This window comes from Dipodomys spectabilis, unplaced genomic scaffold, assembly GCF_019054845.1.
Source record: "Dipodomys spectabilis isolate Male_0828 unplaced genomic scaffold, ASM1905484v1 ptg000001l, whole genome shotgun sequence".
Taxonomy (NCBI): Eukaryota; Metazoa; Chordata; class Mammalia; order Rodentia; family Heteromyidae; genus Dipodomys; species Dipodomys spectabilis.
The window spans coordinates 29,698,698-29,721,697 of NW_024870678.1; the positions used below are offsets into that span (position 1 = coordinate 29,698,698).

Below are 23,000 nucleotides of genomic sequence, written 5' to 3' on the forward strand. Positions count from 1 at the left end.
CTCCTAACAATATTCTCCTTGGGTCTCACTGTATGAATGTTTAGAATCCTATTTATTTTAGCATGTCCATGTGTAATTTTTTGTCTTTTCCTATCCATTATATTTACTTGTAGATTTATAGTCACATTCTACAAATAAGAGAAGCCAGCAACCTAGGTTTCATTGGGTCTGGCTTACTTTGCTTAATATAATTTTTTCCAAGTCTTTTCATTTCCTTACAAATGGGGCAATATCATTCTTTCTGATGGAAAGAAATGGTGTATATTGGGTATGTATGTTACCTTTCCTTGATCCATTTGTCCATTGAGAGGCATCTGGGTTGTCTCTAAGTCTTTATCCCATTGCTTAATTGTGTTGTTGTTTCTTTTTTAAGGATTTGTTTTGAGAAGCTTTAATTTTTTGGGTTCTAAGTATATTTTAGATATGAGGCCCTTATATGATACATAGCTAGTAAAGATTGTTTCCCATTCTGTGGGCTTTCTATTTATCCTGATAGCTATGTCCTTTGCCATGCAGAAACTCTTTAGTTTGATGCAATCCTATTTATCTAGTTTGTTGTGATTCTTACTTAGGAAGTTTTGACCCATGCCAAGGAGCCCTAGTGTCTCCCCTATCCCTTCCTGTAATATTTTCAAGGTATCTGGTCCTACATTGAGGTCTTTGATCCATTGATTCTGGTACAAGGTGATATATAAGGGTCTAGCTTCTGTTTTCTGCATATGTATAGCAATTCTGCCAGCATCATTTGGTGAAGAGGTTGTCTTTCTTCCATCCTGTGTTTTTTGCTCCCTTATCAAATATTAGGTGGCTATAAGTCTGTGAGTTTATTTCCAGGTCTTCTATTTCATTGGTCCTCATATCTGTTCTCGTGCCAGTACCAAGCTGTTTTTTATTACTATGTCTTTGTAATAGAGTTTGAAGTTTGGTATTGGTATTCCTCCAGCACTGTTCTACCTGCTAAGGGTCTTCTATTATTCCATATGTATTTTCAAATTGCAAAAAAAAACAATTTTAAAGCATGTTCTTAAACAGAATATTATTAAGTTGTTGAAATGTTTCCTAAGCATTTGAATGGTTTCTGCTCAGTGCAAAAGTGACATGAAGTGTTAAGGAGAAGGATCCTGTAAGGAAATTTTTCCTCATGACTGCCTACTAAAGACAGAGTTTGTCCACATGTGGAGGTAAACAAGTCTGTAGCACCATTTTTTAACTGGCTAAACATTTTTATCTTTCCTCCTCTGATTAAAAAGGAAATTTGAAAATGAGCCAACAGATGCCATAATCAAGTAGCAGTGGCCTCTCCGATGGGTTTTCTCAAAATATTGATCTAATAACTACTCGGGCTCAGAAGAAAATCTGTCAGTTGAAATTCTTTTTCCCTGAATCATCCATGACTTTAAAAGTTGACTGTAATTCTTCTTGATTTTATAGTAAACATAAGGGCATTTTATTGAAGCATTTGTCATAGAATTTTACTACTTAAAAGACCATTTACTGAGGATATTGTGAATCAATCATTTATATGATCAGATATTATTTTATCCACGTAGCATGATGTTAGATAATCTTCAGGATAAGAAAGATCTGAATGCAAAGTCCTGACGATTGTGAATCCTGCACTATAGAAAAGGAGACAAAAATACGAGTAACATTTTGTTTTATGTGCCATACTAGAGGGCAATTGTAACTTCTCGATTGTCCAAGGAAGGAAGAGATTATGTCTTCCTTTGAAGTAGTATCTGGGGAAGGATTAGAAGAATATTTTAGTAAAAATAGCATTTGAACTTGATCTTAGAGAATTTTTGTTTTCAGCATGAATAACTGCAGGGTGATGACATCATTGCATACGCAGGAAATAATGAGTGGAGATTCAGAAATGCTGCCATGCTCTTGGCCTGAGACATGGAATCCGATATAAAGAACGAGCACACTAATGTGTAGGGGTGATTAATAGGCCGTAGAAGACAGGCTGTAGAGATGACTCAATTTCTGTGATGAAATTTTAGATATTTTTGCAATAAACCACACAAAGTAGTAAAAACTTTAGGAAGTTTCATAATCACATGTTGATTATACAAAAATTAGAATAGACTTTGAAATTTAAACCTTAAAAGCCTTAGAGTAAAACAGTACAATGATTGTTGAGTCTAAGGCATGCACGTTGTAAAAACATTTTCAGAGTTTAATTCATTAGAACTGGAATATCAAGTAAGGGATCTGAAAGAATGAGGGGAAAAAAATAGCTTGCATGATATGATCCTGGATGTTGGGGAAAACACACTGAGCGGCATACAAGCGGCTACAAGCGAATTCACTGGAGTGTAATAGACTCTATGGAGAGTTCATCTAGTATAAATTTTTTTAGAAAAACTAGGTCAAAGCCCAACAAAATAAGTACCAGGAAAAGGGTACTTGTAATGGGAGGGGATGGATGGGGCGAAAGGGAGAAGGTAGATGACAGAAGGAGAAATGGGAAAGAATGCAGTCAAGAATTGATTGTATATACCACAGAATTAAGGAAAGCAAGGGAAGGGGTGGATCGAAGAGGGGTGAAAATGTTGAGAGGAATGACACAGATCAAGATGAATTGTACACATAAACTGCTTTGTTATGGCCCCAAAATTCAATCTATAGCCTTCAAAATTAAGAAAAGTGAAGGATGGAGTAGCATGCGAGGTGTAGCTAAGAATGTGGAAAGAGGTGACATTGGTCAAGATGCGTTATGTTCAGAAACTGCTTGGTTGAATGGCAACTTCTTAAAGATAATATAAATATTCTTTTTAAATAAATTAATAAAACAGGATATAGAAATAATAGAGGGAGATGTTGGTCTCCCTCAGACTTACTGATCAAGATGTTGCCAGGCTTCTCAGTAGAAGCATATATTGTGTGCTTAGAGCCCAAGTACTCAGAGGTTGAAACAGTGTGTTCTGAAAGAATATTTGGGTACCCCCTGCAATCATGTGTCAAAGTTCCAGTGCTCAATGAGATCGTATTTGGAGATGGGGAGAGATGAGGTCACCACTGGGTAATTAGATAATCAGGTTTGGATGATGATCTAAGTTAAGGATGGGAAATGAAAATCTAGCCCCCAAGAGACAGGTCCCACCTAAAGTGCTAGCTTTGAAGCTTAGTTGTCAACATGTATAAAGCAATCAAAAGAGTAGTGATGGCAAGAAAATAGAAGAAAAAATATTAGAAACTATTTTTGCTTAATAGACAAGATGAAGAAGGAAACATCTGAGGACATTAGACAAAGCATAACTTTTTAATGAGAAAAACAAGAGGATGAAGTATTATAGAAATTATTGGCACAAAAGGTAGTACATACTTTAGGAGAGGTAGTATGTACTTTTATGAGGTTGGGCAAGAGGAAAGAACAGTATACTAAAGGAGACCATCACACATTTCTATGATCTGATAAAGGATCCAAAAGAATAATCAACAACATAAAAGAGAAACACATTGTTTAGGCCAGGAGTCCAATCAAGAACTATATAATACAATAAGTGCCATTTGATTTTGTTGAAAAGGGTGGCGATGAAGCACCAACTCAAATGTGTTGTGTGTGGTTCCCTCTAGCTGTGTATAATGCAGAATAAAAAAAATGAGGCTTCAAAGTTAAGGACTGTAATAAACTCCTGTCAGATGTGGAACACAGGGTGTGGTTTCTTGAGAATGATAGGTAGTCTAGAAGAGTCTCATCTGAGAAGGAGGGTTGTGTGTCTACAGCCAGTTCAGTGAAGAAGACAGATGAATTGTGTCATCTCCACTGAGATTGGAACGTGATAGAAATCCATGGATCTCTAGGCCTCCTCAACCATGGTGCTTCAGGCTGTCAGAATACTTCAGGTATTTTGTTTGAGATACCTGGAAAATAACTAAAAGGCCTTGACTCCATAATGAGGTAACTTTTTGCCTTCACCTTAGGGCACCTTGGCCATGCTTTAGAACGAACTTAGTGTTGTTGGGAATGGTGTATGAGAGAAGTACCGGTGCAGGGAGTTGAGTAACCTCAGGATAATGAGGATGGACAGAACTTGCACTCCATCAAGGGAAGCGGATCTGCAGTCACCTCTGTTTCCTTGTGTGTGTGTGTGTGTGTGTGTGTGTGTGTGTGTGTGTGTGTGTGTGTGTGTGTGTGTGTGTTGCGCGCGCATGCACTTTTTAATTAACACACTTAATTTGCAGATCGCACCAAAATAGATATTTTAAAGAATGGCTTTTTATATTTTCAAATTCTAAACTCAGACCAGAGGCAGATTATTCCATAGCCTCAAAGGGAACATAATCTCTTTTGAATATGGGTCATCTTTTCTGCTGTGGTTTTTTTTCAGTTAGAAATTTGTGCAGGCAATACCTATTCAAGTTCTGAAACATAGCAGTTTATGCTTATAGGACAGTTGGGTGTAATACTTAAGACTAAATTTAAAAACAGTCTCATGATTATCCATAATGGTTCAAGGTGCATATACTTATAACATCACTTTGCAAGTAAAGAAACTGATTTAGAAAGCTGAAGATTTCATTTAAGAGAAAGAAACAGGAGATAATCATTTATTTCCATCAATAATGTATTTGTTAATTTGTGAACTAAATAAAATGAATAAACCATGGAGCCTACCCTAAAGGTAGTCACAGTTTGTTAAGGCCATATACTGTTACAATAAAATAAGAAATAGTGTACCATTATCCATATAGATAGGTAATGCCAGAGTCAGATGTTGTCTTAGTTTTATAAACAGCTGGAAGTGGTGGCACACATCTGTAATCCTCGTACTCAGGAGGCTGAGACAGGATCGTCATGAATTCAAGCCTGAGCTACATATTTAGATTATGTGGGTGTGTGTATGTGTGTGTTCAGTGGTAGAGTGCTTACCCAAATGGTACAAAGACCTGAGTTTAACACACACATGCACTCACACATACCACAAAATTCATAGACAACTGGCTCAAAATAGCAAAAGTTTACTTCTCATACTTTGAGAGGCTGTGAAGTCTGAGATTAGGGTGCCAGCATGGCTGATCTCCAGTGAGATTCCCTCTTTCTGGTTCAAACATCCAGTCATCTCATATCCTCACATGATAGAAAACCCAGAGAGAGAGACTAAGCCCTTAAAGGGGCACTAATCACATTTGTAAGACTCTATTTTCATATCTTGGTTAGCTCCCAATAGTAGTATATTAAGGCTATAAATCAACAGAAGGTAAGTTCTCAGTCCACAGCAAATGGAGCTATTGTTATTTATTGGTTGCCTGTTTTTTTAAGCTACTTAGTCTCTCTAGATATATTGCTTAACTTCTATGTATTTAGTTATAAAAAATAAATGATGATTATACTTATCTCAGAGTGGTTAAGAAGATAAAATGAGAATATTTATAGAAAAGAGCATTGCAGTATCTAGTAGAGGACAAAATCTTACTCATTGTTGTCATGTGCTGTGACAGTTATGAATGTATAGGAGGGTTTATGTAACTCATAAATGAACATAAAACTCTACATTACACCTTCAAGTAAAGAGAGTTCCCTCACTGCTCAGCTCATTCAGTTCATGCTGCATAGAATGGTGACGCTCTAGATCTGCTGAAGGCAGAAGCATGCGTGTGTAACCAGGAATGAGATGTGTGTGCAGAAGCTTGCCCTGTGAGACCCAACTTGGCTCCTTGCGCATACCTAGCACCAGCTAAAGAACGATGAAATCATTTGCACTCCATCTGTTTACCTTAGCATCCTATATAAGGTGTTTCCTCGCCTCAGGCCATCTGAGTAGGTTTGTGAAGCCAGTCTAAGAACAAAAAATATTGATAGTTCTCAGAATGAAGAAATTAAAGGGGAAGTACTATGGGGCTCCAGAGCTTTCGATCACGTGGACACGGTCCACAAGCTCATTAGTTAGAACTGCTTGACTGCAAGTTATAGACACCATCTTAAGCTAGCCTGAACACAACCAGGTGGAGTACTGAATGTAAAGAATGTAAGGAAGAATATCAGGTAGCTCAAGTCACAAGGTTCAGAATGCTTTATGGCCACAGCAAGAATGGAGTTCCTTGTGTCGATGAATGTGGTCTCCATCCCATGGCCTTCCTCTGCATGCCTTCATTGTTTCATTTTGGAGCTCCTTTCTCTGTTTCTCAGGCAGTGATGATTAGTGCCAGTTCCTGAGTTTGTATGTTGTTACATATCCGGATATCCAAAGAGAAAGGCTTAACTCCCTCTAGACACATGTTTCTGCATGACACCCAGAAAAGCGCTGATATGAAGGGTTGGAGAGCTTATTGCATGCATGTCACCGTTATTATGAAGGTGTGACTACTTCAGTTAAGAACATCCAAAATTGAGGCCTGATCTTTGTTACTGTATTGCATAGATTCCTGATTTTAACTTCCATCACCTGCATGTGGAGCAGGAAATGTTTCTCTTTTCTATTTCTCTCTGCTTTAACCATGCTACAGTAAAGTCAATCCTTGCTAAAACTTTTAAACTAAAAGATGCTAAAGAGAAGAGAAATACTTCCATTTTTTTTGCTTTATCTTGTTTTTTAAGAAAAATACATCAACAAGACATTGTCTTCAGTATTCATTGAAATACACATAAGGTACAGGCTAATAATAAAAATCATTTATTGTTAATATTTGTTGATAATAGAAAAAGAAAATTAGTAGATACTCACATCAACTTCATCCCAAAGTATGTGTACTTCCATTCTATTACAATGCGATGGAGAAATCTAGAACTAAAGACACCAAACAATACCATTTATGTACATTGTATTCAAGATATACCAAGAATTGGCTCTGACTATTAAAGTAAGCCATGTTATCTAGGTTGATGCTACTAGAGATACTAAGAAAGAACCACTTGGAAGAAATCAATAACAATGGGAAACATTTGATTGTTCTTAGCCATAAAATATATACTCAGTTATCCTACTCCCCATAAATGCTCTGAACACCATGGAGATTGATTTCATTTTATTCTTTATCAAATATGGCAATGTTTACATCCATTGGCTTGGAGATGTGCAGAGGGAAGACTAGGAAGAATGTTAATAGAAAAAAATTACGTAGACCTTCATGGTCAGAGTTATATGAGTTGTGACAATGGTGCTAGTTTAGGAGTGAAGGAGGAAAAGAAAGAACACTGGTTTATTCTGACGGTGTTTTACTCTGAACAGTAGGTAGTTTGGTGAGTTTTACAGTATAATTCTGAGCGTGAGAGAGACTAGCAAGATAGTTACCGATTTTCAAACTGTAGGGAATTTATTGCTGAACAAAATAGTATGGTCTCTAATCTCAGAGGACATCGTAGGAAGTGGAGAGTCCAGTGGCAAAAGTAGCAGGGTAAAGTCAAAGGATGGGCCTCTAATACAAACCTTAAAGTCTGGGGAAGGCTATGGACAATGCTTTCAATTAGCTACCCAAAATTGAGATGAGTAGCAATGAGTGAGCTACCATGCGGACAGGACCAAGGACAGTCATCTATGAGGAGGGTCTGTAAGGACACAGAGAGGCAAGAGAGAGAACAGAATATTAGGAAAAAGAAAAAAATAGGTCCTTCTCTGTTGGATATAATAAAAGACCTGAAGTTGATGCTTATATAGAAAGGCTTATTAATTCTGCTTTGAAGGCTAAAAGTGTTGAAGATTGGTTGGCTTTGTTTGGCCCCTACATAAAATGTATGTATCACAGTATTCTAGAGAAATGGAAAGACAACCAGAACTAATTCACTCCCTAGATAAACATTTATCCCTACCAAAGGCTGCCTCTGATGACCTAATCACCCTCCACCATGTCTTTTAAAAGTGCTTTCTTTTTGGTGCTAGCACTGCAGCTTGAACTCAGGGCCTAGACCCTGTTTCTTAGCTTTTCTTCTCAAGGCTAGCGCTCCACCACTTGAGTCAAAGCTCCACTTCTGACATTTTGCTAGTTCATTGGAGATGAGTCGCTCAGATTTTCTGCCTTGGCTTCTCAGATCTCAGCCTCCTGAATATCTAGAATTACAGGTGTGAGCCTCCAGCACTCAGCACTTAAAGCTTCTTATTCCTTGCCATAATGGGCACCAAAAGGTCTGGCAAATAAACCCTTGGAGAAAAATAAATCACATCAAATCATAGATAGATTGGCAAGCTAGTGGGTTGCCTGTAGGTGTATTTATTAAGTTCAACTATGTAACTCTGAAAGCTATTCTAGGGCTTATTTCACTCTATAATTAGAATAGATTAAAGGACAGAGATCTACCTAGTAGGTCAAAGGAGAAGTAATAATGACTCATTCATTCAATAAATGAGTTTTATGCACCTTACTATGTGCCAGGCACTAGAACAAACTTATCTGGTCCTTGCCTAAAGGGCTAAAATCTACACGTGTTGGGTGTTTTTTAAGTTGTTATAAAATTGTAAAGGCTGTGATCATGAAATAACAGTAGTAGAGGAAGAAATGGCAATTCCAGGGTACCTATAGCAGAGAAGAAAGGAGGAAAGCAATATGGGATGGATTTGCATATATGTGGCAAAATCAGAACCTGGACCTCATACTCTTCTCAATGGAACACCACTCAAGTCACCAAGTAAAGTGCATTGTTATCAGTTCCAATTGTATGTCACAACTAACACTCTACCCTTAGCGTAGAGATGAACAGGAAGAAAGCAAGGAGAGGGGCTGGGGGGTTCAGGAATAGGAAGCTTCGGGGTCTTGGGAGAGATTACAATGCCCTGATGAAGAAAGGAACACAGAGAAGAATCATAAGTAAAAATAAGACTGCTCATAAATTTCAATTAAATGCTATTCCAGAGAAGCAGAATAGCTGATGAAGGAAAGGTCATTAGGAAGCAAATCTAGATGACAAGTAGAGAAAAGATGGTGAAATTGCACTTTGTGGTTTTTGTAGTAAAACAATCAGTCTGCCTTGTGATCACTAAAGACTTGTGATCACTAAGAGCAAGTTGGTAACAGTAGATGAGTTTACATGCACAGTAACTCACGTCTAGTCTACTTCTAGATACCATAGAAAAACTCTTCCATCAGCGTGCAAAGAGACTTACTCAAGAATGTTTGTCCAAAACAACATAAATGGACATTAGTGGAAAATGGATTTTTAAATAGTATATCATTTATTTAATGTAGTTCGGTAATGAACTGGAGCTACATTTATCTATGTATTTGCTGAACAGAAATGGGTGATACCATGTGTATAAAATTTAATGATATGATAAAATTACCATGCATTACTTATTAATGCATATTGTAAAAGTGCTAAAATATGACAGATTTTTCCCTTTAAAAGGAGATGATTAGTATCAGAATGGTATGTTTTCCAATGAAGGAGCATTTTAATAAGGCAAAATGCTAATAATTGGCAAATCTGTATTGATAATTAAATTGGCTTTTATTTTATCATTCTCTAGTTTCTTATTAGCTTACACATTGTAGTAATTTAGAATGTTTAAATGTAAGAGTATTTTATATTGATAATAGAAAGTCTGCATAAGGAGCCTTGATATACTATGTTAGGTATGTGTGTGTTCAAAGAAGTGGAACAAAAATTAGTATTTATAGAAGGACCATACACAGAGTCAAAGCTACATTCTCCGCTGAGCAAATGCCAAGAAATAAATACTAAAATTCAGATATAGAAACATGCCTTTTGCTTTGGAAATCCAATCAGAAGCATAAATCATCTTATTTATCTATAACTGCGAAAATGGTCTAAGTAGTTGCTGTCATTCTTATGATTTGCCTGGATAGCTGCCACATTATTTTTATTTGCTTGGTGAGATTTATATATTCTTAAGATTGACCATCTGGAACTGGCTAGACCATTTTTTTCTCTCCTAAAAGAAGATGCACCTCCAACTCTATCATAGACACTTGGCTTCAGACATAGATAACTAACCTGGCTCTGTTTCTTACCTTTACCTGTTCCTGAATCCTCTACTCCACACCATTGATGTTTCCAGAGAGACGTGGTTGTGGGAAGAAATTCTGAAAAAGAGAGAAAGCAAAAATATAGTTTACTTGTTACTTAGGGAGTTTTAAAATTCTGGAGCCAGAAAAATGGCTGAAACTCATGAGATACTATGAATCCGTGTCCTCTAAATATCCACAGAGATGTAAAGTGTTTGGGTCTCATGTTGGTCTTATTGTTTCTCCACCTTTGAGAGGAAGGTTATTCATAATGAGGGCTTAAGCTGGAATAGCATTTGCTATTTGCTAATTCACACATACCATTTCAGCCACCTTGTATGGATATAAATGACGATTGTACAACTGGACAGTGCCCAGGTCTCCTGGCTCCTTGTCCCATGATTATTGTTAGCATCATACTTAATCAAACTTGTCTGCAACAGCTTTTCAAGTTCACATGAAGGGTAAGTTTTGTCAGAAACTGATGGATGGATAGCCTAAGGTAAATTGAAGAACACATGAAAACAGAGTCCTATGGTGCTATGTACCTTCGAAGAGAAATGGGGTATTACACCAAGCTATATTGTTTGAACAATAGAAATAGATGGAAAAATGTATGCACAATCCATACCATATGACAATGACTTTATTTAAAGGAAGGAAAACAAGGAAAGAAAGGAAGGAGGGAAGAAGAGTGAGAGAAAGACCCTAATATTCTCAGAAGAAGTAGAAGAATCTTTCTAACTAAACTTCTGAGGTTTCTTTAAATCCATAGTTTCTGCCAAAAGCATTCAAGCACAGATTTGGGACTTATATTTGACAATCCCCCATATGCTGCATTTTCCCTCCAAGCTTTTGCTAGGGCTTGCTGAATCTGTGGTTGGTTGATTATGTGGTTTTATGACTGCTAAAAATATCTTAAAGCCAAGCTCCTTTCCTTAATTTTTATGTGGTTGATAGACTGGTCATTTGGGCCTCGGAGTTTTCAAGCGTTGGCCTCTAAACTTTAAAAGAGCAGTCCTTTCAGAAGAGCAAAGTCTACATAGTGTGAAACATTAATATTTCACCTCAGTGCAAAGGAAAAGTCAGAAGCTAAGAAAGGGGACTGTAGAGAAGATGTTCTGTTCATTTCAGCACCCACAATCAATACTTACCTGCAGTTGTTTTGGATTATTTAGCTACTATATGAAGTCTGACTGTCAATACGGTAGAACTCTCTCCTTCCCCATCCACAAAGGAACCACAGAACTTCCAGTAACTGCAGCAGTAGTTCCAAAAGCTAGTGCCAGATACAGTCACCAAGCTTCTTGTCCCAGGTCCTCCCTGTGGCCTTAGAAGTTCAGACACTGCCCCCAGGCTGCTACCTCCACACACCTGTACTAATTAAGACCCATACATCAAGTCCCCATGCTGTCAGACAGCCCTCCCAGATCCATCACCTGCAAAGTCTAGTGCAAAATGAAAACAGAAGACCTGGGGAGAAAAGCAGAGAAAGTGTTAAATGTATAATATAAAGCTTTACATTCTTAGTTCTTCTATAATCTCTCTGTGTGTCCCTCTCTCCTCCCTCTCCCTCTCCCTTTCTGTTGCCTTCATCCTTTCTCTCTGCCCTTCCTTCTCCCTCTCCCTTTCTCCCTCTCTCCCTCATTCTTTCTCTCCTTCTCCCTGTTCCCATCCCTCTCTTCTCCCCTTCTCCCCTCCTTCTTCCCCCTCCCTCTCCCTTTACCCTCCTCTCTGGGTCATGCTTCGTTGTACAGGGACACTCTCAGGGCAAAAGCCGTCCTCATTCAATGACTTGTGCATGCACAGTTCACATCCTGCCAAGTTCCTCTCCAGCAAGTTACTGGACAGGGCCCTTTGGGAAACTGAATTAGTCACCTGCCCACCCATGTGCTTCCTAAACTGGCCCAAGGACTGGAACGAGAGTGCAGGAACATCTCAAGTATTTGGATCAAGAATGATTGAGAGTCTGGTCTCTGCTCTGATGCTTCAAATAGCAGTGGCCTTGTCCATCAATGGAAAAAAAAACGCCTCTGTCATTTGCTTTCTCAAGCTTCTACTGAGCACACAATCCACATCTTAACCTTCCTGAGGCCTCTGAAATCGGTGGAAGGTGATGATGATTCTCAATCAGAGGCAGTTAGTGAGAGTCTAGATGAGCTAGGACCCAAGGGTAGCAGTGGGGGGCAGGGAGGGGGAGGGGGAGGGAGAGGGGAGGGGGAGCCAAAGAGTGTTCTAGAGAAGGCAGGGAGGCTGTGTGATATGGGACCATCAGTGAGCCAATGCCCCGGGATATGTTCCATTGGGTCATTTGCTATCGCTAACAGAGCCCACGTTAAAAGATAAAATGAACTGAATTTTAAGAGGCGGATCATAGAACCAGAAGCATTAAAGACAGGCTCTTTGGATGATCCTGTGCCTGTCTGTGTCGGCCATGGGCACCTAAAGACCAGCTCTGACAGAGCCCTTGCTCCTCAGGACCATGCAGTGTGGCCATGCATAGACCACCCAATGGTAGACTTAGAAGAGTCAAGAGGATCCAGCAGTTTAACAAGGCAAAGCCAAGTGTGCTGAGCAAACCGTTTTTTCCTCCTTTAATGAGAAATGAAGTTGTTTGAATAATACTTTGCAGGTTGAGTGCTCTTTCCTGCTACTTTCATTTATAAAGTCAAACATATTTTCATTCTCCATTACCTTCTTGCTGGTGTTCACTGTTTTCATGGTCTTTGTCATTCTGGATGGGCATATTGGAATGTCAAAGATATATTCTGTCAGCAGGTTTGGTAGCAAATATTCCCTCTGTCGAATTTCTTCAATAAATGGATTGTTACGGTAGTACTAAAGTCACATGAAGGTGTCTCATTTTACTATTTTCAGATGAGGATTTCAAATTGTGTTGAGCATATCACATACTTTTAAATCATTTACTGAGTGACTCAAACTTGATAGAGTGGATCAGTATTTTCTGGCATATCCAACAGTGCTGTGGAAAATCTTTCCCCACCTTATAATCTCAGATCCTTTCCCTTGCTTCCAGGTACTAAAATGTAATCATAGTGTGTTCTCCTTTGAGATTTCCTGTCAGGCCTCAGCCTGAAAGACTTAGAACAGGAAAAGCCATAGTAGTCTGTAATAGAAACGTCTCTTCTCCTCCTCCTCCTTCTCCTCCTGAGTTTCCATTCCTCTGTCTACTTTGAAAGGGAAAAAGAGACAGAAGCGAGGAGAAAGAACTTTGACTTACTGCCCTGATACTTTCATGGTCACCACTGAAGAAGTATCATTAATGACTTTGAGATGGTTGGCCAAATGCTGTAAGACATTTGTGAGTTCTTTGGGAATCCTTGTCAGAAATGTCAGCCCTGTGTGGCTGTCTAACATGAGAAATCACCCTCAAATCCACAGCACCTGCGGTCCATACCACTAGTTCTGCAATTTAGCATCATCTTCCTCAAGTTCTCCATGACAGGCAGCCCTCCCGTGTGGCATGGCAGCAAGATGACTTCATCTCAGCACTTCTCAAAGTGTTCCTGGACTCACCAGGAAACCACTTATCCTTGTTCCAACAAATGATGAGAAAGCCAGCTCCTCATGGCTACTCCGTCAGCCTTGCGCTTTCTAGCCAGTGCTCTGCTCTTCTTGTCAAGGTGACACCAAGGGCAGATGACCCTCTGTGCTGTCTGAGGGGGCATCCAGCCAGAGGATGAGATGATAGCTCCCCGGTGGCAGATCCCTCCAATCACGTGCCATTCTTCCTCTCCTCTCTTAGACACATTCTAGCTTGTGAATGCCAAGAGACAAATGTGACTTTATATGAAGTGACAGCCATGCTTTTGTGATGAAATAATATGGGAGAAAATTAACAGTGCAATTGAAAATCATGGTGTCAGATATAAAGCCGTTGATATGATAAACTTTTTGGAGGGGTTGGATGGAAAGATGGTCAACATCAGTGTATATGGAGATAAAGAGTCTCTGGCTACTTAGAGTAGTATGATCAACAAGGGAGGGAAAGAATCAATCTGGAAGACACACACACACACACACACACACACACACACAGAGCAGAAAAAGCATCTGCCACTTAAAAAAGATGGCTCCACAAGAGAAAAAAAAAACAGTCATGTACTTTATTGACATAACTTTTAGAAATGAACTTGACAGTCCGAATCAGGCACTACAGATTACATACAGGGTATGGAGGCAGAGATGACAGGGAAAAAAGACTCTGAGAGGCCAGACCCAGTCCTCTCCCAGGATCAGGAAGATTCAGGGGCCAGGCCCAGCCCTGCCCTAGGACCAGGCACGACTTGACTGGTGTCATCACCATACCTGTCCACATGTATAACTACTCACTCACTGGGTGTCTTTTTCTTTTCAATCTTCAGGAAGAGGCAGCCAGAATTCTCGCCCACCAGCCAATGTCCGTCGGCACATGTGCAGCTTTGAAAACCCCCACACTGCAGTGAATGTGTAAGAGAAGCTGCATGGAAAATATAGTGTTTTTGCCCCTTGCTTTCTCTCTCCTGGGTTTTTCCACTTTCTCACATGGAAACAGATGTGTGCATGCCCTCGAGGAGGAGGAACTCATCGTGCCCTGGTTTGCACGACTACCTTAATTTGACTGTCCATCGTTCTTAAAAGGGCACTGTCAAGTGATTAGTTTGGTCCTTTTGCTTATTTTATGTTCCAATGCAGCACTTTTATTTTTTTTTGGCCAATTCTAGAAATTTGCTTGTGTTTGTGACTCCTACTCAAAAAACTTGAAAGTGAAATTTTCCCCCTCCAGAAATTTGTCAGCTTCTCCTTGGCAAACAGAGCTTTTTCTTTTCTTTTCTTGCCTCTTTTTTTTTCTGTTGCACAAATGTTTGAAATGATCCTGTCTGCATTGTAAAAGCCATAGCTTAAATTTATGGAAGAGTTCCATAATGTCAGATCGCGGGGGTGGGTGCCAACATGAGCTTTGCTGGGTGTCTCCTACACCCTGGGGAACACAAAACAAAGATTGTTGTGAGCCCAACAAAAAAGTGAGTTAAAAAAAAGGGAAAGTAGTTATTTCTCCAACCTTCAGGGTGATTTCTTTTTATCAGATGGCCCCATCTGATAAAAAAAAAAAAAACTGTGCATGTTTGGTCCAATTTTTGACCTTTAGATCTTGACAGTGTCTCTTTAAGTTAACAAAAGAACATAGACCATGTTCAATTCATGGTGCATGGAGTCTGTGGTTATTCTCAGCTGTTCCTTTACAGCCCTCCAAACACCTGGGAGAGTCAAAGGTACACATTCCTGCAGCAGGAGGGCGCCCACGGATGAGGTGTCTGTGGCTCTAATAGCTCTTCAGATGAGAAGAGCCCAGTTTGTTCAAATGTTTGCTACTGAACTTGATCTTGGAGGCTGGTGAATGGGGCCATGGTGTCTCTTCCCTTCACTCCCTGGAGTGCACTGGGGAGGCTAACACCTGCCTTTCTTCTATTCTCTTTAAAACCTGGAATATAAAAAGTGTAGTTATACCAACGCATCCTGCTTCTTAGCAGACCAGAGATGGCGGGCATGTCAGTGTGTTTTAGGAAGTGGTTGGGAGCTCTCCATACAGCGCCATTCGAGCACATTCGGATGCCTACTCTGAATATTTCCAAGTCCAAAGTCATAGAGTGGTTCTTGCTTCATGGGGTGTCTGACCAAGGACACAGCAAGGAGATGTTAATTGTGACAGCTTGCTGGCTGCCTGTCAAAAGGGATGGATGGAAATGGGTAGATGTGATTGTCCTGTCATGACAGCAGGGCCAGAGAGAGAGGAAAGCCAACTGACATTTCCTGACTTAAAGGTGAGTGTCTAAAAGCAAAAGTAAAAGCCAAAGAAGGTGCATCCTCAAATAAGGCAAGCATCAGAAAAGCTAACAAGTTGGTATTAAAAACTTTCAGGAGAGGGACCATTCAAGCTTTCCATCCAGAGACTATAAAGATATCCTTGACTTTAAAGCTCTACACCATGGACTAAGACTAGATATGTTTAACCTTGCCTGTTGCTACAAAATATAAAAGAGCAAGACATATGCTCATTCTGTGACATTCTTGTGATCAGCAAGGCCAAAGGACTAGTGTGGGAAACAAACTGGATTACTATGGTCCATCTAGATCTACCCTTTCCCTGTGGAATAATCTCAGCAGAGCAATGCAATTAGAAAACCAATAGCTGAAGTACAGTTGGCAATTAACTTTATAGGTCTGATAGCAGGAAGCATAGAAGAAATTATCATGTTTGAGCTGAACTTCCTTCCAAAGAAACATCATCTTGGCTTACCTATATTTCCTAAAAGAAAGTAGTTATAGCTGACACGCCTCTGCTAATACAGTACTCTGGTACAACATGAATTAAACTGCAGCATGAATTTTTTTTCCCCACCGCTTCAAAGACAACTTCAATTGACTTAGAAAACACTTAACCATCAGAACTTTAGTTTGAAACTGATTTGGCAGTTTTCTTGGGACAGTAGATTCTCTTCCCAGAAAAGACTCCATAGACTTCTATTCTTCACTGACTTTGATAAGATAATTTCATCTGGGGATGTCCTTTCCTCTGCTGGGTCATTAAAGAAAGCAACAGGTTTAATAAAGGTGAAGTGCTTTCCTTTGTATCATCTCTTGTCCTGTGTCATACAGCTTGAAGATATAGAATGGACATTCTCTAAGAATTACAAAAGAAGGGTCATAATATGTTGACTCTGTAGAATGGTAAATGGAGAGTCTTCTGTAAATGCAGAGATTAGATTGAAAGGGGTAGAAAACAAAATTCGCAATGCTACTCAAGACATAATAGCAGAAGGAAATATCAAGCTCTCCTATAACTAGAAAGCATTTGCCTTCAAAAACACACTTAGAGATTTTTTTACAAATCGTAGTGAGTCAGAAAAGTGAGAAATCTTAATTATGTTCAGATGGGTCCCCAGGTTGTAGAAAGCAAGGTAAATATGCAGATTTTTCTTTTGGCAAAACTTTCAAGAAGTAGAGCTGGAGTCAGTATGGAAGACTAATAAGTTTTTCTGGGAATACAGAATACTCAAATAGTTTCTATGGGTGAGACTCTGTAAAAACCGCCCCTCAGATAGCCTTCTGACACCTGCTGGCTGAGCCCCATGGAGGTGAGTCTCTGGACAGTTTGGTCTGCAGCATCCTTTGGGCTGTTTCTTGGGTACCAGCTGCACCTGCAGGGGGCACCATAGGCTTCCCCCAGAGCTGGCAGCCAATGAGCCATTCTCATCATGCTGCACTCTATTTTTATTTTCACTTGAGAAAAAAAAACAAAACAAGTATTAATCTCTTCAGGTTCCCAAGGAGTGAATCTCCTTTCCTTATCATAAGATCTTGCTTGTCTGTGGCCTCTCTCGAAACATTCTTTCTATTTGTTGTGAAGCTCTTCAGCCTAGCAGTGGAGACGTGAATTGAACATGGGAGGAGCAGGTGTTGTGTAAGCCAGCCTTCAGGGGTGTGTGCAGAACCGATGCGTCCCTCCTGATCTCAAACACCCACCTACTGTTCTTCCCAATTTTAGACCTCTCTGGAGCTTCGTACTCTGCAGATGTAACTAGTACTTACTGAAACAAATAAAACAGACAGGATCACTCTGATTGCCAAAGATACACTCATCTGTTTATACCACCCACGCCAGACTCTTCTCTAAAGTGCTGTAAATATTGGGTTTTGTGTTTGGTGGGATTGTGATACGCATCGAATGAAAGAAAAATCAAAGCAAGATCATGGACCTGCTGTAGCTGGGATTGCAGCCCTAGGCTACCAGCTCTGTGTATGATAATGTACAGCCTCCTAACACCTCTACTTCTTTCTAGTCTATCAACCGTTTCTTCCCTTGACTTTCAATGTCAATAAGTATGTGAAGTCACCTGAGGTATTTATTCTAAATATTTTATATTTATCCTTGAATATTTATTTTGGGTCTTTCTTTGGAAGGTAAAAGCAAGATTTGTGTGTTGTGTAACAATGTGGTGTTTTCTAAACTAAGTACTTAGAAACTAAGTAAAAGTAAGCAATGGAAGGAAGAAGCTGATGTATGAAGCAGAAGGTATTAAAGTTTATCTAGGGTTAAATACAAGTTATATTGCCTGGTACTATAGCATTTCATAATATGTTTAATGCTCTGTTTTTGCTCCACCTTACAGGGTTTTCTCTTCTAGATATCACAACAACCAGTTCCTTGTCAAACAGGATATTCCATTTTTACACCAAAACAGTCATGAGTCTTTACCCGAATCATTGATAGTAATCACCTTTATTCACAGTCATTTGAATATAGAACACAACAAACATTTTTCAGAATTTAAGTATCCTTGTATCTAACAACAAACTTTATCATAGCGGAACCTATTTTCCTTTAAAAAATATTGCTGCATTGTTTAAGAAGATGTAATAGATATTGAGTCTCAAAACAATACAAAATAAATACATAGATTCATGGACCATTCCCACTGCCTGTGGACCTCAGATGTGAAATGGCTCATCCTGAAAGGTTGAACTTCATACTGTGAAGTTCGCATACTCTGTGCTGCGATTTCTTTGTGATGATGCATTTCTTCTACTACCACTGGTTTTTAAGAAGCAATTTGTTTTGTCCTTGAATTAAAAAAAAGGTTAGTCTAATTTTTGTAATCTGATAAATGCCCTGGGGCATGAAATCTGTTTCCTAATTAAACAGGACTTTGCAGCAAATCTAGAGCAAGACCCTGAGGGAAAAGAAAGCTGCTGATTTCCAAAGCCAGGGTGAAAATTTCCCATCATAAGAATAAAAGTTGCGTTCATTTGAAACAGAACCAAATTTTAGTGGTTATACCTGCTTACAAGATCGTCAATAATAGTGTTAATCTATTGGTGTGAGGGATTTAGAAAGAAGCCCATATGGAACCTTTGGGCAGTAAAGAAAGCAGCCAGTGGACTGAGTGAATGAAATAAATGAATTCATCGGAGAGTTTCTAGTAATATATGAGTAATATACAATTCATGGAGAGACTGGGGCAGTGTTTTACTAGTCCTTCTAGACTTGATGGTTGAACTAAGGGTAGGCTAGCTTTAAGGGATCTGTTATTGTTTACAACACACACACACATACACACACAGAGTTAAGTGAAGATACAAGATAGCATTTAGTGTAGTGATTTTATTAATGTATATTGAAATGTGGGCACTGACAAAGAAAACATTTTCCCATTACAGTTAATAATGATGCAAAGCATAGGCCTATGATAAGTACATTTAAAGATGATTAGATGCAGGTAGAAGGTATGGTGTTTTCTGGAACACCCATATTGAATGCATAAATAGAGAAGCAATCTGCACAGTGTGGCAGATGGACAATTGAGAAGGAAGAAAGTGGAAGGTAAGCTTTCCTAGAGTTTCAGACACAGACAGGGAATGGTGAACTCTTTGGCTGTGGTGCTTTTGGCTGGCTGGTTGACTTTATAACAGAGGCATACTATTACCATTCATGAATTTTTTGTTTAATTCTGAAAAGAGATAGTTACTCTAGCAAGATGGAAGGTGATTAATTAAAAATTCAGCACTAAAATTGCTTGTACATTCTCAGGTAATACAGTAACTATAGAGTTGTGAGGATTATTAATTTTGATATAATAGTTTAGAGGTGATATTTTTCTCAGACAATTAAAAATACTCACAATCAAAAATGGATTGTCAGTTTTATAGAGGAACTACCTTGGCTCCAAATCAAATTTTTAGCTGTATCATTTGGTTTAGAGCCTTTATATCCAGAAATTTCTGTATTCCACATCAGGCTTTCCCTCCTTAAATCTATTCAGTTTTCAGGATTATAAAAGATGGAGTGTTGGTTATGTGACAATCAGAAAAATTTTGAAGTATTTATTCTTGAGTTCTCAAGTGATTAAATAAACCATTGTGTTAAGTATTGATCCTGTCTTCTTTTCCAAACAAAGGGCAATGATATGGAAGAATCTATTTTATACCTCCACCACAGGAAAATAATGCACGATAATTTTCTTATTCCATTTAGTTTTACATTCGTGTTCTTGTGCTTCTTTCTCTGTTGCTTTTATGAACACAGAGAAAAAAAACAAACACCTAATACACAGAAGAAAAATGATGACTCTCAAGTACTAACACTATTCTTATTATTAGAAGGCTACCAAGGTATCTCCATCTGCTAAAAGACATTTGGAAAATAAGCGGAGCCCCAAGTAAGATCAGAGATATGGCAATATACAGAACAGAAATTGTGATATCTGCACCTAGTAAATTTCAGTTTTTCTTCAGAGAAAGCTTCCATTTGGCTGGTTTTATTAGGGTTTCACGAAGATGAAATTTGTTTTGGGGCCTATAGCAAGGCAAAACTTCATGGCAGGGAGCATGTGGTAGATCAAAGCTTCTCACACCCTGTGGACAAAGAGACAGCTCACTTTGATCACAAAGTCCCTCCCCAAATATCCACCGAACTCTGAATTCATGAATGGATGAAAGTACTCATTATCCAATTACCCCTCCCCCAAAGACCCCATGGTTTCTGAGCTGGGGATCAAGTCTAACATACAAGCTTTACAAGGACAGTTAAGAGCCAAATCATAACCATCCATAAGCCATGAAGGACGCTGGTAGCCTAAGATTTTTCTTTGCCAAGGCACAACAGGGAAAGATCTATCTTTGCATCCGTTGACTGCTGCTCTACCCTAGTCCTAATTTTGTCTCAATTGCATCAAACTACCCTGGAGGATGAACACAGAGATGTGAGCATTAGAATTTGCTGTGCTTCAAACTTACCTTGTTGAGCACTTCTGCTGTGATAACAGCCAGCTAGAGGCTGTGAATTGGGGCTTTCATGGGAACGATGAGCTGATAATATTTCAAAACAACAAACAAAAATAGAAAGTGATGAAATTCTCTGGTCAATCATGTGTCCGGGTTTTTCTGTCATCTGCTTTTTTCCTCTTCTGTTCAGGTGCCATGGCCATAACATTCCCCTTGTTGAATGTGGAAAGGGAAATACCTGTGTATCAGAATAGGAGCGAGAGCAAGAAGAGAGAGAGACAGAGACAGAGACAGAGAGACAGAGAGAGCATGATTTACCAGCCTCACAGGACAATGAACATAGCTTTATATGGGCAGCTATTAATTTGTCCCAAAGAATACAGTTGATAGGATTCTCTTGTCTCTGTGTAACTAAGATTTTATTATTTTTTTAAAAGAACCTTTTCTTCACTCAGGATGGGACTGGTTCTCAGGCTTACCTGAAGAACAACTTTATTATTATTATTATTATTATTAATTAGTATCATTATTGCCTGAGGGGGAGGTAGTGAGGGGGAGGGGCAAGGGGGTCTTGGTGCAATTCTAGACCTAAAGGAGAATAGCTGTTCCTCCCAGAGGCTGGCTTTTCTCCCTCCACTTTTCTGAGGCTCAGTACTTTCTCACTCGGTGTGAGCTAAGTCTGTGCAAGGCCGTGTGTGGAGTTGGAGTTTGGAGTGGTCAGGGGCGGTGTGTGGAGGAAAGGCCTGCGGGGCAGGCGGAGTGGGGTGGTCTTGAACTCACTCGGGCGCGGTGGGGCGCGCGTGCTCCCTCTGCAAGTAACCCCCGCCCCGTCTGCATTTCTGTCCGCAGTGCGAATGGCAAGTCTGTGTCGTGGTGTGAGCCGGGAGGAAGGCAGGGGCCCAAGGGACAGCACATGTGGCACCGCCTCTCCGTGCACGTGAAGACCAGCGAGACGGCATGCAACCAGACGGCCGTCATCAAGCCCCTCACCAAAAGTTACCAAGGCTCCGGCAAGAGCTTGACCTTCTCCGATACCAGCACCAAGACCCTTTGCAACGTGGAGGAGGAGGGCGACGCGGGGCCCGGCGGCTTCAGCGCCCCCAGCAGCCCTTCCATGGTGGTGCACCGCCGCGCGCCCCCCGCCGCCGCCGCCACGCCGCCCCTGCCCCCCCACCTGACCGCCGAGGACACCCCCCTCTTCCTGGCCGACCCGGCCGTGCCCCAGGGCCTGCCCCCGCCCCTCCACGAGCAGCAGCAGCAGCAGCAGCAGCAGAAATCCCTGATGGAGCACATCCAGGGAGTGGTCACTAACTTGGGCCCCGGGATCCCCGACTTCCAGGCCGCCGTGCTGGCGGGTCCTGGGGGCCCCGGGAACGGGCTGCGGTCGTTGTACCCCCCGCCACCCCCACAGCAGCTGCAAATGCTGCCCCTGCAGCTGAGCTCCTTCGGGGACGAGCCTGCGTCGCCCTCCGCCGAGGACGAGGAGGACGACGAGGAGGAGGAGGACAGCGAGAGGTTCAAGCTGCTCCAGGAGTACGTGTACGAGCGCGAAGGCAACACGGAGGAAGACGAGCTGGAAGAGGAAGAGGAGGACCCGCAGGCGGCCAGCAAGGGGACCCCCGAGGATTCACCCGCCCTCACGCCGCCATCACCTTTCCGAGACTCTGTGGCCTCGGGCAGCTCGGTGCCCAGCTCCCCCGTGTCCGAGTCGGTGCTCTGCACCCCTCCCAATGTGAGCTACGCCTCGGTCATCCTGAGAGACTACAAGCAAAGCTCGTCCACGCTGTAGGCAGAGGGCCTCTGCACGGAGAAGCCAGAAGAGGCGCAGAGCTCTGACCCCTCCGGAGAGATGGGCTGAAGGCCAGGAGGAGAGGCCTGGAACGGAGGCCCAAGGGGAAGAGAAGGCTGCAGGCAGACGGAAGGAGGGAGGGAAAGACGAGGCCAGGCGGCAAGATGCTGACTTGAACACTTCCAAGGCCTTCTCCAGGAAGAAAGGCGATTTTTTTGTTTGACAAAGCACAATTCCATAGGCTATGTGACTTTTACTGCAAATAAATAAGTAAATGGTTTTAAAAAATCAATGAGAATAATCTCTTCTGCACGGTTGTGCATACATATATATGCTCCCCTACACACACACACACACACACACACACACACACACACACACACACACGGCCAAACTTGACATGGGACAGCCCCTGTGGATGTACCAGCCTGATCATTAGTTAGTTCCTCTTGAGGCGGTCTTAGCAGGTGGAGACAGTGAAGAGTAAAAGGGAGAGGCAGAGTCATGGGACATCCAGGGCCCAGGA

General features: G+C 40.8%; 1 protein-coding gene across 1 annotated transcript in view; it reads left to right on the plus strand.

Moving 5' to 3' along the window:
• Grm1 (glutamate metabotropic receptor 1) overlaps nt 1–22,576 on the plus strand; it is a 305,542-nt gene extending 282,966 nt beyond the window's left edge. Inside the window, exon 8 of the mRNA XM_042699808.1 lies at nt 21,535–22,576. Within this exon, the coding sequence (XP_042555742.1) occupies nt 21,535–22,474 (940 nt within the window). The 3' untranslated portion in view covers nt 22,475–22,576. The remainder of the gene's footprint in view (nt 1–21,534) is intronic.
• The last annotated feature ends 424 nt before the right edge of the window (nt 22,577–23,000 follow it).